Source organism: Dysidea avara, chromosome 6, assembly GCF_963678975.1.
Source record: "Dysidea avara chromosome 6, odDysAvar1.4, whole genome shotgun sequence".
NCBI lineage: Eukaryota > Metazoa > Porifera > Demospongiae > Dictyoceratida > Dysideidae > Dysidea > Dysidea avara.
The window spans coordinates 37,576,995-37,592,380 of NC_089277.1; the positions used below are offsets into that span (position 1 = coordinate 37,576,995).

Here is a 15,386-nt window from a genome sequence, read left to right on the forward strand (position 1 = left end):
GGTATTATTTCTCTTCATGTGGAAGGCAATTGATGTTCCGAATTTCAAACATACTGTAGCAACAGAAATGTTGCTGTTGGGTATTGCCACTATTACATCTTCAGACAACTTCATACAAATGATAGAATTTTTTTCCAGACACAATTGCCAAAACCAAAAAGTTCATAAATTTAGAGCAGGAAAATTTAAGCAGTATCGTGTATTTCCCTAAATGCTGCACCATTTTTAAAATAGAAGATTGTTTTGAGCAGCTGTACAGTTCCAAAAGTTTGTTTAGCTGTAGGTGGTAAAAAGAAGTCTTTAGACCACTGAAAACTTACTGTTATAAATCAGACATTCTTTCTCGTCCTGGTATTTTGCACATTTGCAAGCAATGCAGAGGCTGCTACATTTCCCTGAACTTTTTGCCGATGTTTATGATGGAGCAGTATGGAAGCATTTTGAGGACTATGGATATTTCTCTCAACCACATTCTTATGGCTTGATGCACTGGATGGAGCCTTTTGAACACAGCGTATACTCTGTTGGAGTGTTGCTGTTGAGCCTGCCACGTGAAATTTGCTGTGCCCAAGAAAATATTATAATATGTGATTTGATTCCTGGCCCTAAAGAACCATCCTATAACATTAATTCATTTCTTGAGCCATTAGTAACAGATCTCCTGCATCTATGGAGGGGTACAGAGATTGCCCTTCCACATGGCAAAATAAAAATTAGTGCTGCTTTGATATGTGTAGCACGTGATTCACCTGCCACAAGAAAAGTTAGTCACATACAGTGAAGAAAGGTTGTTTTAGGTGTTGTAAGACTTTTCCATACATGTGAAAGATTTGAGATTACAGTGAGTTTGATCGTGAGAACTGGATTTTGAGAACACACGCAGAATGCTTTGCACTTTGTATGATGCACATACATGCAAAGACTGCTTCAGACCAGATTTCTATTGAAAGAGAACATGGAATTTGGTATACAGCCCTGATAAATTTACCACAATGCATTTTTGCACGATCACGTATCTCAAATATGCCAATAGTTTACATCCCCAATGCCCATAGTTAATAAATGTTTAAGCATTAAACAAGAATGATTTTGTTTCCGTATTATTAATCCGAACGATGCAGTTTCCACTTCCACTCCAGGGTTAGTCAATCAAATTGAGGTCCACTGCTATGGATCGTCCATTGCTATGGATCCATCTCTCTCAATCTTTCTTTTAAGCCCTTTTGCTAAATGCTCAAATAGATATTGCAAATCCTTTGGATAATCTCTTGGAATAGAGACAGTTTCAGTTCCATCCTTGGTAGAGTCTTCATAGATGAGATATTGGTAGACTAACAAAGACAGCTTGCTTGGAATTTGATTTGAGTTTACCATTAGGTTCAGCACGACATGCTTCTTGCGCTCCTTGTAAAAGCATATTTTCATATATTCCAGGCTTTGGTATCGACCCTAATGATGCAATGATACTTGAAGCATTAAACTTTGCACATTGACTCAAAATACTATTAGTAACATGATGTTTATGGACCTTCTGCAGCAAAAGAGTTCTTCCATAATTGTCGGCCATTTATTACTCTATACTCACTATGTTGATCAGTCATATCTCCATCGTGCTGTGTCTCACAATGTAAACTAAATCCCATTAGACTCAACATGTGACATTGGTACACATGAGATCACATGACTACAACATTAATTTTGATTCATGATGATTGAAGATAAAATGAAGCAGAAAACCATATTGCCGTTTTTTAGCTTCATGCGTATCACAATTACTGTTTTGTGTAATCTGTCCTCATTTCACAGAAGGCCAGTGTTTTCTGGATTTTACAAATTGTGGTTTTTGAAGTAGGCTAGTTAATAGAGTTGACCTTTCTGCACACCACCAGGTGTAGTTAGTTAATACAACGTAATTCTGAAATGACTTAATTTTCAATATGTTGTTACTTTTACTGTGTTGGTCAACTATTACAATGATGTCATTGGTGAACACTAATTTGAAAGTACAGTTTCTACATTTTCAGCCTCAGTAGAGTAGAAGGCTTCGATTAGTTGAAACATTATTTTAGATTCCTGTAACTTTCCGAGCTCTTTCTGTAAAGAGCTTCAAAACCTGCTATTTCCAAGGTGATTGTTTGTTAAAACCATTGGCATGTGTACTATGCTAATTGTACAGTTTAGGTGAGGGTTCCTATATTTTGTATATATAGCTGAATTCCGAAATGACGTCACAATATAAATGGCGACCTCTATTTGGGGGACTTTAATAGTTTCGTTGGATTAATTGTGTGTTTGTGAGAGTGAAATCGGACTGCATTTTGTTATGGATGCGTATAATTGTGTCTTATCTGATTCTACATCTGAGAAGTGTTTCGACGGAGTTCCCCAGCCGTTTTTGTGTGAGAATTCAACCGAAGAAAACAAGTCAGTTCCGAGCTCAATTCTCGACTCAGTTGAAGAGGGTCCTAGACCAGGTGTTTCTCGAGGTGGTCATCGCCACTATACTGCTAAGCAAAAGGCTTGGCGCGGACAATACTGCTGTGTGCCCTTATGCCATAGTTCTTCTGGGGAGAAGGCAGAGAGGGAGCGTTTAGGGATGCAAAGATTATCTTTTCATTCGTTTCCTGATGTCTCTAGCGACAAAGGGAAAATGTGGATAGCAAAGATTCGTCGAGATCCTGGACCAAATTTTGTGATAAATAGTAATACGAAAGTCTGCTCTCTTCATTTCACTCTCGATGACTACATTAGTGGTGACGTATTACACTCTGCAAGACGAGTATTAAAGGCAACTTCTGTACCATCCGTGTTTCCTTGGACTAGGGAAATGCAGCAGCGAACAACAACTACATCTCGCTTAGCTGCCTCTGTGTACCAAAGAGCAGACATGATTGAAACTCGTGGTGAAGGGCAAGGTACACCAGTGGATAGTGACTGGTCAGAAGAAAATTTCATGGAAGTTGGAGGAAATAGTATTGATGTTGCTGAAATGCAAAGGAGGATAGATGAACTTCAGGTAAAATTGTCCGAAGTGGAGAATGCTTTTCAAAGATCTTTATTCCGTTTGGAAAACATCTGTGACAATGACGAATTAGTAAAATTTTACACCGGGTTTTCCGATTACAACACTCTGATTGCATTTTACGAGGAGGTTTTGGAAAGTGATGCAAAGGTAATGCGGCAATGGGAAGGAAAGAACAGTAAAGATGATTATGATGATACAAAAACTGGCCGAACATGCAAACTTCCTCTTTTGGAACAGTTTTTTTTAACTTTAGTTCGCCTTCATTTGGGACTGCTAGAATTGGACTTGGCCAAGAGGTTTAGAATTTCAAAATCTTCTGTATCCAGAATTGTATCTACATGGATCAATTTGATGTTTCATAGTTTGAAAGCCCTTGAGCGTTACCCACGATGGCACATAGTCAAAAAATACATGCCAGAAGTTTTTAAGAAGGATTATCCTAACACAAGGCTGATCATTGATGCAACAGAATTTCCAATTGAAAGACCTTCGTCATTGCTATCACAGTCCTGTACGTTTTCCTCGTATAAAAACAGAAATACAGTCAAGGTTCTTGTTGGAATTATGCCAAGTGGAGTTGTAACATTTGTTTCTCCAACCTATGAAGGGTCTATCTCAGATAGGAAACTAGTGGAAGTTAGTGGGCTGCTAGATTTGCTTGAAACAGGTGATGAAATCATGGCAGACAAAGGATTTCAGATACAAGATTTATTGGCACCACTGGGTGTTAGATTAAACATTCCCCCATTATTGAGCTCGAATACACAGATGCCAGTAGATGATGTTTTCCACACAAGAAAAATTGCTCATTTACGGATACATGTAGAGAGAGCTATCGGACGTGCAAAGCAGTTCCGTATTCTACAACACACTCTACCCGCATCAATGTGGGACTCAATAAATGAACTTGTGTATGTTTGCTTTATGTTAACAAATTTTAGTCCACCTTTGGTAGCATAGTGTATGTAGTTATTTATTATTCACAATATTATTATTGATCATGAGTTGTACATAAATAATGGATTTTGAAAGCAATGATGTAGTACTGTATATTTACATTAATGTTATATTTACATTGATAATGAAATAGTTGAATCATAATGATTAACACCATTGAATATAATGACTAACGGAGTGGGGGTCATAGTCCATTGTACGCATAATTCTTTACACTTGATAGGAATAAATATACCTCCCTTCATCTTGGGTAAAGGAGGTGGTTGGCATGGGAATCTTCTTGCGTAGCTGCCATCGCTGGAATTGTCAGTGATCACAATAACGTCTCGGTGTAGTGCAATGGCTAATAATCGCACTTCCATGTCACCACCCCATTCAGTTGGATCCATCACACGTTCCTTCTTTTCCAGCCATTGGACTACAGACAGACCTTCTTCCAAACGGACACAAGGATGCTCATTCATCGTTTTGTGCGCCACCTGTCTTAAATGCTTACTAACCAACTTGTCGCCACAACTTGACTTCGCAATAAAACCAGCCTGGTGTGCAATAGAATGGTAGAGGCAGCTACCGTCTCCATACACAGAGTGCCTTGCCAAATTCAGATTTTTAAGCACTGTATACAAGGGCATCCTCTTTTGCTTAAGTGAGTCAATTTTTTGAAACACTACATCATCACATACAGACTGCTCACTATCACACCGCTTCACACTAACAGATTGCTTCCCACCAACAGACCTCTTCTCACCAACAGACTGCTTCACACCAACAGATTGCTTTACATCAACAGACGGCTTTACATCAACAGACCTCTTCTCACCAACAGACTGCTTCACACCAACAGACTGCTTCACACCAACAGACTGCTTCACACCAACAGACTGCTTCTCACTAACAGACGGCTTCTCACTAACAGACTGCTTCACACTAACAGACGGCTTCTCACTGACCGACTGCTTCTCACCGACCGACTGCTTCTCACCAACAGGCTGCTTCACACCAACACTCTGCTTCTCATCAACGGACTGCTTCACACCAACAGACTGCTTCTCATCAACGGACTGCTTCACAGTAGCTGATGATGGCTCATCATTGCTCGATGAATTCATAAGCTTGGAATTATCTGCCACCTGGACTAAAGTCAATGGTTCGATGTTTCCATTTTGTTCAATACTACTTCGTATGATTACACAGGGAGCCATTGCTGGCAAATAAGTATTGAAATAAAAAGAACGTGCTTTAGAAATAGCTGCTAGCATAAATTGCTCCTTGTACAGAATACGCTGCACAAACAACTCACCCACTGGTGACCAAACAACAAAGTCGCACCAAGGGAGCTTAGCCACATGCATTTGAGTCTGGATCTGATAATAATATGCATGAGATTCTGACAAACCAAATTTGCCATTCTTTTCTTGAATACAAAATGAGGTCTTCTCTCTGCAAACATCTACAATCGACTTCTGCTTACACAACATTGGACATTTCACTTCTAAACACCCTTTACTATAACCATTGCTCTGAGAAGGCTCAAAAATAATCCCATCAGGGCTAGCTGCCAGCCAAGGTTCAGAAGAATCCACAAACAGACCACATGGTTCAACAGTTGTTTCTGCTCCATTCATTTTACGGTGGTTCTTATAGGATTCAATGGCATATTGTTCGTGCCTGATACCATAACGCATGGCTGCACTGATAGCAGCAGTAGGGGAAAGCTTCTTCAAAAGGAAAGATTTGCAGCTAGTACTATCTTTTCTATGGCAGACTTCCTTCATCATAGATGCAGTGATCCTAAGTTTGCGTTCACGGTGCCAAACTTCTGAGTCAGACTGAGCCCTTGTATCAATTTCCAGTTTATGTATAGCTGTCATATCAATAGAAACATGATTGTAGTACAACGACTTTGCTAAATGATTAATGTCGGCAGAATCATTATGCTTTTCAGTTGGGTGTTCATCCATACCACACAGGGAATATTTATGGTCATGCTGGACAAGCAGTTGCTTAGCTACAAGTTCTTCTTGAAATTGACGCTTCTTTTCAGCAGCTCGTGACAACCTCTCTTCCTTTTCCTTCCTAAGGAAGTCTTCTCTGCTCTCTAAGGGGGCAGGCTCATCATCAAGCATTTGCAAGTAACCGGAGGTCCCATACATGCTTATCAATGACTTGGTTTGAGCCGCCTTCTTCAATTCACTCAGTGTTCCTGCTGAATGTAGTGCTTTCTCAGCTGATTGTATCTTTTCATCCTCTATAACAAATAGTCTCTCTCTAAGGTGACGTGCCTTGTTTGGGTCAATCAGTCTTCTTGATGCTGGACGGCAGTTCCATTTATTCACAGAATGCAGTTTGGGTCTTTTCTCAACACCATAGACTTTCTTAGTTAAAGTCACTTCATCTGTAGGGCGTCCAACTACATGTTGTGGATTGGGTCGGTTCCACACTTGAAGCCGTTCTGTGCATCCTTTTTTTTCTTCTTGTAAACCACTGCTTACATAGTCCTCCAAACAATAAAGTGTTGCGATTGCATGATTGCAACACCCAGAGAGCCCAGCAGGACAAGTACAATAAGCTGTCTTAACTGTACAAGATGACTTGCATGCAAGAATGGTAACATGGTAAAAAACCTTTTTCATCGATGCTAACACTCTAGATACAACACAAACACCATTTTCTAGATGTGGCATTGGATGAAACTTCAAGTCTTGAACATGGCCATCATGGAAAAATCTATAAGCTTTGTCCAGCGTTCTAGTGTACTCAGCTTCCATGTAGAGCTCTTCAGCAGACTCCTTACTGCTGTCTTCTTGCAATGACATATGGGCCCTAAAATCTGCTAAATTTTCCAGGTAGTTAACTTTCTTCCTCGGCACTTTCCTTTCAACTGAAAACTTGAAAATTGCATTGAATGAAATTTGTGGAATGTCAACTAAACTCTCTGTCCATTGAGGATCAGTGCTGCTTGGGAGTGACTCTAATAATGTCGTCAACTGGGATGAACCTGAGGGCTCTGATTCCATTCTTTCACCCGCCATGTTTAAAAGCTTTTTTCGAGTGTTCAAACCCTTGTCCGGGTCAACAAGCAGATGATCCCACCCAAACTTGATGTAGCATTCAACCCTACATAAAAAATACGGGTAGCTAGTAAACATGTACATTTGGAGCTGAGCTCGCCACTGTGGATGCAGCGAGCAAGCAGCTGTTTTACAAAAGCAGTAATACCTTTCTACTAGTTCCGGTTTCTTTCCACTTAAGGGAGCACCTCTACATGATAGCCATCTCTTTAGTTTAGCAACAGTTAGTTCGCTAGGTTTTTTTCCGTGCAAGGAAGCACCGGAAATATCGCCTTCCTCCAAAAGATACAAATCACCGTCGTCACCATGGCCATTGGCGTTGAATTCTTTCATATCTTTGCCACTTGCCTTTTCTAGCTAGTTCAAAACCGAGCAAAACACAAATTTAACAACTTTGTAGTATAGCGAATACATAAGAGTCCCCCAAATAGAGGTCGCCATTTATATTGTGACGTCATTTCGGAACTCGCTCATTGACTATTAGTACAATAGAAGCCAGATCTGTGCTTCTGTAAACATATATGCAAGCCATGTATGTGCAGAAAGCACATTTTTTGCTTGACATCAATCAGTTGTCTGATTTTACTACGTGTGTGCGTGCATGCGTGCGTGCATGTGCCTGTATGTGTATGTATATGGCCACCTATGGGATGGCCTCAGTAATGAAGTGACCTTGTTATTGATTCATTTTTTATTGTACTCTACTTGACATGGACACTATAATGAGGTGGTCTTATTAATGGGGTGGTCTTATTAATGAGGTGGCGTTGATTGAATGAAGCTTCACTTATGGTATGAACCAACTATTTTTGTCTTACCAAAATTTGATACAGTATGAGTGCAGTAATTCATGTCGATATGTACTGTAGCAAACACCGTACATGGATTTGTCATGCTCTTCATCTCACCATGAAGTATTACAAAGTGCTGTGTATTGATCACCTGTAAAACTATATCAAGTTACACATTCCTTGAAACTGGCATGTATAAATGGAATTATTCTGAGATGAGATGTTGGTTCATGCATGTAAGAGGCCAACTGGTCAGGCCTGCACATGACAAGTCACCAGTCAACACAGCACATGCAGGGACTATCACATGTGACCTGAACTTTGTCACTTGTTACTGTAATATGTTGTAACATAATAGGATGATTGTTATTATTGTGGTTTTGGACAAGTTGTAACAGGGGTATTGTTCTTGCAAGGAATAGATATTGTTACATATATTAGTTGTGATAGGTACAAGGAAAATTTTGGAATTTTAAGTTTGATTACATATTTATGACTTGAAGCTGCATGCGCTTATTGCATCAAGAGAAGGACTGGCTAGCATGCTACTTTTGCACCAACTATTAATTACTGCAAAGTGAAGTGGTCATTCAGCCCATTACACAGTGTTATAAATGAAGAGCAGTACAGGATACACCTCTGCAATCAATCTAGTCATTACAGAAAACTATTCCCAGTTACGTGATAGTCAGCAGAGGAAAGCCATCAGTACACACTACCACAAATCGACACCTTTCACTATCAGCAAAAAAAGGGACACAAACATGAAGATCTGTGAGTCCATGATGCATGTATTGCATGTACTGTGGTGTGCCAAAAGGCACCAGTCAAGTTGAAGTGATATCTAATAGTGAAAATATAACCTTAACTGTTATTGAGTTATGCTGGTCTGAAGGCATCAGTCAGTTAGTTAGACTGTTAGTTACATGTGTAGTTAGTGTGTATAAAAATTTTAAAATGGAAGTTTCCAATTGGAAGCGTTTCAAGCATTTCAGGTTGATGAAAATATACTAACATACTGTCATGCACTCTAGGCAACTCCTACAGATAGATCAGGTACCATTGTTAGTATACCCAGGAGCTCATCGAGTCCGTAGGACGAGGGAGCATGTAACTCCGCATACTCACAACGTAAACAGCAAAATTCAAACATGGCGGACATTTCTTAACATAGTATATTCCTTATATAGTAGAGGTTGTATCGTAGGGTAAAGAATTATGTAATAATCATGCCACAAATATGCAGCACCTAGATTAATTCGTGAAAGAAAGAGATGGCAAGGAAGGAAACGTCGAGGAAAGGGCTTAACTAACGGAGTGAAATAGTGACAAGATTGGAGATTGCTAGAAAGCATTCTTGCTTACCGCGTGACGTAAGTGGGCCGGCTATCAGTCCACGGCGGCAGCACAGAGTATCTGCAGTAAATACTGAAGGAATCGAGTTTCATCGCTCACTGCTGGAGCAAGAAGACTACAGTATTGTGCCAGTAGTAATGGGTTTAGCGAGCATGCGCGGTATGTGTTTATCCTTATACGGTTACTGTTTAAATTACTATTAATAAATTGCGACGCCATGTTTGAATTTCGCCGTTTACGGAGTTACATGCTCCCTCGTCCTACGGACTCGATGAGCTCCTGGTATACCTTAGCACACACACACACACATACACACGTCTTCTCTGCTGTTTAAGCCTTTCCTGCCGTGTTTTGCTTTAGTTGGCATTCACAACCACAGTTTATTATGGAATGGGATAGGTAATGTACAGTGTTCAAACAGTAGTGTTATATTGTTTGTGCAACTGTATGAGGACAATAACATGGGATAATATTGCTCTTAGAAAACCAGCTACATATGAACTTTGTCACTTGCTGCTGTGTGTGCAGTCTTGTGGTTGTATGTTATCATTGTGGTATGTTATATTCATTAATGAGAGATGTTAAAAATATTTTTCAAAAGAGCATTTTTCACTATTGCCAATAATTGGTCAGTGGTAATGTTGTATAGTGGGCTACACTGTATGTTTTTCAAGGGAGAATAACATTCTCAATTTTCATGATTGGCATTCTGTTTGATGTTTCGTTCATGAAAGTTTTACTTGTGAATTATAGCTAGCTAGTTATCCAATGTGTTGTATAAGCTGCAATTCACAAAATTTTTGGCCCCTTGAATTTTATAAAATCACGAAGAGTTTTATAATCACATAGAGGGCTATAAAATTACGTAGAGGGCTACCCTCAAAGGTAGCCCTCTATGTAATGCACTGATCAGATCACTGTAAACCAGCAAACTTGAAAATTCTCAAATGTGTCACTGGTGTACATGCAACTACTATACACTTCATATGCCATTTTAAAATACTTTTACGTATTTATTGAGTGATTGTCTTACAGTATGGCAGTATTGTATATTGAGGGTTTGCACTTCTCACCAAAAATATCGACTAGAAACCAGCTCCATGGCATCATGGCAGTATTAGTATCATCAAACCCAAACATGTCTCTAAAAATTTTCGATACATTTAAAAAAAAAAGATTGTAATAAAATTTTCTACTGACTGATTCCTTCAGACAAGCACAATTTGCTAAAGTTATGTCCCTGATTGTCTGACGTCGTTTCAGCCAGAGTGGTCCCTTTAGAATACTGCAGTTTGTACAGTGTACAAGTGTTGTATAGAAATATGGTATACTTTGACACTTTGATGCAAAGTACAGTACAGTATATTACAGTATATGCATGAACTTTGGTAAGACGAAAATATTAATGAACAAGTATTTGCTTAACTTAAAAAGAAACTTATCTTGTGGCTGATGGCACTGCTGCACTGATGTATGTATGGTACAAATACCACTTGTGTGTGTACGTGCGTGCATGCTTGTACATGTGTGTGTGTGTTCATGCACATACACTACAAATCTGCAGGCTGATTTTTATTGAGTAAAAAATGTACTTTACACATGGATGGCTTGCATACCGATTTACAGAAATAATTTACAAGCACAGATCTGGCTTCTATTGCACAAATACTTACAAATTATTAGAAATCTTTTAACTGTATCATTAGTCCAGCTCACATGCCATTGCCTTAGCAAACAGTTAATCACCATGGTGATAGCAGGTTTTGAAGTTGATAATATCCCTGATTTCCAACTATGGAGAAATGTATAACTTTGTATTATAAGGAAAACAGTCTTCTGTGAAATGAAGATAGATTATTGTTTGAATTTCTTACAAGTATAAACACAGTAGGGATATTCACTTCTTTTTGTTTTACAGTATTTGGACATTACGTACTACTCCAATCCAGCTTGTTTGAGTACTTTTTATTGCAGCACTATACACTGTCCCTACTCTAATTTAAAGTTCCTAATTTTTTCTTATACTTGTCTGTGAAGTTTTTAGCAAGCTCATGACCACAAAATACCCTGCTTTTCACAAAACCAGTCACAATACTTTAAGAGTTAATCACAGCACGATTATGACTCATGCAATAACAACTGATCAGTGGCCGTGGCTCTACATAAGCCTGCAGACAATAATGGACGTGGATTCGTGCATACCTACAGACTGATGAATGGGCGTGGCTACCATATGTCTACGGACAGTAATTTATGTAAGTAGGCGTGGCTCACAAAAGAAGCAGGGATATGCTATGATGTGTAGTAACACGTCCACATTTAATTTAGCACATGTCTACAGACAGTAATTTACTTAAGTGGGCGTGGTTCGCAAAAGAAGCAGGGTTACGCTATGACGTGTAGTAACACATCCACATTTAGTTTAGCAAGTGGGGTCAGACCCGAATAATCTGTAAAGCAGGACCTGGATGACCCGACTCGGTTTAATAGTGTTACTAAATAAACTATATTATTGACTTACACATTGCCATATAGTTCGCCACGAGTTGCTCTCACTGATCGATATCAACAGCAAGTCACGTACGTGTGTGTTCAAAATAGTTTGGTGCACCTGGCGACCACGTGTATTCGAATAGTTTGATGCAATATACACTGGTAGATAGAAGCCGTACTGTAGTCTATTAACACTCAGCGGTAGAACCTTGACTGATGGCCATGATAAAGAAGGATAAAAGGTAAGACAATAGCGCAAACATTGTATGTTTATCAATATACCAAAGGTTTTTTCTTAAGTGATCTAGAAACGTTTCTGCGAAAGAATTAGGGCTGTAGCTGTAGCCAGTTTTCCGCTACGCTTGACTGAAGGCGTCAGGCAGGCAGTAGAAAATTCCATTAACTAAAATTTTTTTTAATTTTGTAGCAACTTGACGGAAACATTTTGGGTCGATCTGGAGACACTTTTGGGCTTGGTTTTATTCAACCAATACTGTCATGTCATTGTGGGGAAAAATCACGGCAGGTTTTTGGGTTATATTATATCACGGATTGCCCCCACACCTTCGATGTCCCTAATATGTACTGTATGATATTGTATTTACTTGTTTAAACATTGTGGCATTTATTATCTTTGTTTATAAAATCGAGACAGCAACTTGAACTATACCACCACTCAGTGCTTGAAAATAATGTTGAGCTAAAATTGACCGTGACATCACTCAAGTGCGGCTACTATTGAAGATGCGATGTTTAACCAAGTACAGTGTAAATGCAGTATTTCTGTTCAGGTTGTATAAATCATTAGTACCATCTGTTACATGTATATGCCCCAAGTCAAGCCTGAGTACATGCTTATCTGTATATGACATACACAACACATACAAGTACAGGAGATAGTAACAAAGCTCAACAAGGTTAAGTAGTATGTGCTAGCATCACCACAATGGATTCTTGTATGCATGATATACAGCCAGCGAACTCCATGATGAAATTATCAAACCCTTCAACTACCATAGTTTATTGATTTGATAATGTCAGGAACTTCCATTGATAAATTGTAACCCCCTATTAGTTGACTTAATTGAGGTAGCTATATTATAAATGACACATTTGAAGTAGTATGGTAACCTTACTACACACAGTGACTTTAGAGTAATCATTACCATTTTCAAACTAAAGTACAGCCCAATTGTAAAACCATTTTTCTCAACATAAAATCCAATATTTATATGACCCTAATAGGTGATAATAATAAAGTGTTCAGGTCATCATGTAAGCCCATCATACAGTACTACACATATGTTAGGGTTTGTACTTTCTCACACACAAGTGTTGACCAGAAACCAGCGTCACATTCCTTAATGGTGCCTTGGTAGTGCTGGTTAGGTACAATCAAGCCAGAAGTGACCATAAAGCATGCAGTCTATGGACACATTGTATTTGCTTAAGAAAACCATGATGGAAAAAGCACAAGTATTTTTAAACAACAACTTTGTACATATGCAGTATCTACATTGTAGTTGTCATAAGCTTAGACCTAAAATTTTATATTGTAGCAATGTGATCAACACCTAGATGCATTACCATAATAGGAAACCAGAAGGCTTGTATTGTTATTTCTATTGAAATAACCAAGTCACTTTTCATATATAATAATATTTTAGTATTCTTAGAATATTATTTTTAGTTAGTCTTTTATCTCTTAAATATTTTATTGAGTGTTGATTATTGAGTATTGTATATGGCATTGTGTGAGGGTATTGTAGTAAGTGTTAGTATGTTTTATCTGATAAGATAAACTTTGGGTTTGACCTTATTAAACAAGTGTTCAGGTCACTATATTCATACACACATGTATGGAAGTGACTGGTATGGCTGTCATTGTTCCAATACACTAGAAACTCAATTCACTAACCAGCTATTATTGCTAAGCAACAGTTCTGTTTGCTAGAGAAGCGTATAAGTGCAAGAGTGTCTTATACAGGAACCAAGCTATTGCAACCATCAGTAATTGTGGCCAGCTGAGCAAAAACCGGCTGTTTTCACGAAGTTCCATTTTGCTATAAAAATGTATTGAAATAAACTGGGTAAAAATATTAATCGCTTTGGTATATGTAGTGAAAGAAAGCTCGATTTAATAAAATGTATACACCACCGGATTATCCTGTTCATGGGGAATAAAAAAAACTTTGTTTCATGTTTGTAGATCGATTGGTACATGAGTTATGGGCACTTGCGTATTTACGATGCAGTAGAAATAAAGTTTACCGTCATCATTTCATTGTTGGAATGGCCTACTTCTTTATCCACATGGTAACTAACGTACAGGGAAAACACTATACCTTAATCAATGTGCCAGTTCATGGTGAACAGAATGAACCAGTCGTGACGTATGATCAATTAAATAAGCACCTGTAATTTATTTGCCATATTGTTACTGTACAAATCAAATTTATTCCTGTTCCAGCTGTCTAGCACTTTAACTCCCTAGACTATTCATCACAAAATGAGTTGAAAAGTGTGCAAAAACAGCCGGTTTTTGTTCAGTAGGTCACAATTTAGCTGTGTGTGGATGGAAACCATTGCACTGGATGTTCAGGGCACCGTCCATTTTAGTTTACAATTTACTTCTCATTGTTTTTGTGACACGTTTAACAAAAATGGTCACCTGTGAAGTATCATGGTGTGACTGCTATAGTATTTGTGCTGTTAGAGTAATTGTATGACGCACAGTAACTGAACTAAAAAAGGGACCCTGTATGTACATCCAATTCTGTGAGTTTAAAAGACAGTTTTAATGAGATTAAACTATTATTCCTACTTTTGTTTTATGTTGTAGCAGGTTTGTTTACATGTTTAACTGCTTGTTATGTGTTTGTTGTTGATATGCAGATACTACTGAGAGCAGACAAATCCCTCCTGACCAAAGGACAACTACTCCATACCTCACCAAGTATGAAAAGGCTAGAGTGGTTGGGACTAGAGCACTGCAAATAAGGTGAATATTATATTGTTTAGTGTGTGTAGACGTGTGCACCTGCATATCAACAACAAACACATAACGTGCATGCACCTGTGTGCATACCTGTGCGGGTGAGCGCCTGCCGGTGTGTGTGCCTAATACACTGCCAAAACTTGATAGGTTTCGTGGGAAATCATTCAAAGTTTCCCAGTAACAGTATGGGGTGTGTACAGTACAGCTGTAACTACTGTAACTGGATTATCTGTAACTGAATTTCATGGAAATGAGTTATGTGGTTGCCATGTCGATAAATTTCCAATGAATGCTATTAAGTGTTCACTATATGGTTATCTTAGCTTATGTGTAAGACTGTCTGAAATCCTGCTTCTTCTTCTTAACTGACTGGCTGATTGCACACTTTGGAAATATGTTTCTTCTTATCACAGTGTTAATAGATGGTACGCTGAAATATCAAACTCAAGCGTGGCATCCCATATCTGTCACATATTGTGATAGGTTACCAAGAGGCTTATTGCTACTTCCACAGTGATGTCCAGCCATTGGCATTCCAGTTCGTCAAAAATTATGTAGCATTGGTTAATGGCATGTAGTACAATAATGTTACCTGGCCAAGTACTCGTGATGTAGTAAATCTCACGTATCAGGCCACTTCATTATAGTGACCTCTCCCTCCTTTATTTGGTAAAAATCCGCAACACTTTCAAATA

General features: G+C 38.6%; 2 protein-coding genes across 2 annotated transcripts in view; one reads left to right on the forward strand and one right to left on the reverse strand.

The window, feature by feature from the left end:
* The window catches only part of LOC136257366 (DNA-directed RNA polymerases I, II, and III subunit RPABC2-like), a 52,717-nt gene that overhangs the window by 17,991 nt on the left and 19,340 nt on the right, over positions 1-15,386 (forward strand). The window contains exon 4 of the mRNA XM_066050537.1: positions 14,589-14,694. Coding sequence (XP_065906609.1) covers positions 14,589-14,694 — 106 coding nt within the window. The remainder of the gene's footprint in view (positions 1-14,588; positions 14,695-15,386) is intronic.
* LOC136258377 (uncharacterized) lies at positions 2,217-7,386 on the reverse strand. The gene is made up of 2 exons (XM_066051687.1): positions 7,202-7,386; positions 2,217-7,099 (listed from the first exon to the last, which is right to left on the reverse strand). Exons 1-2 carry the CDS (start codon positions 7,384-7,386, stop codon positions 4,096-4,098), a joined length of 3,189 nt encoding a protein of 1,062 aa, XP_065907759.1. The 3' UTR covers positions 2,217-4,095.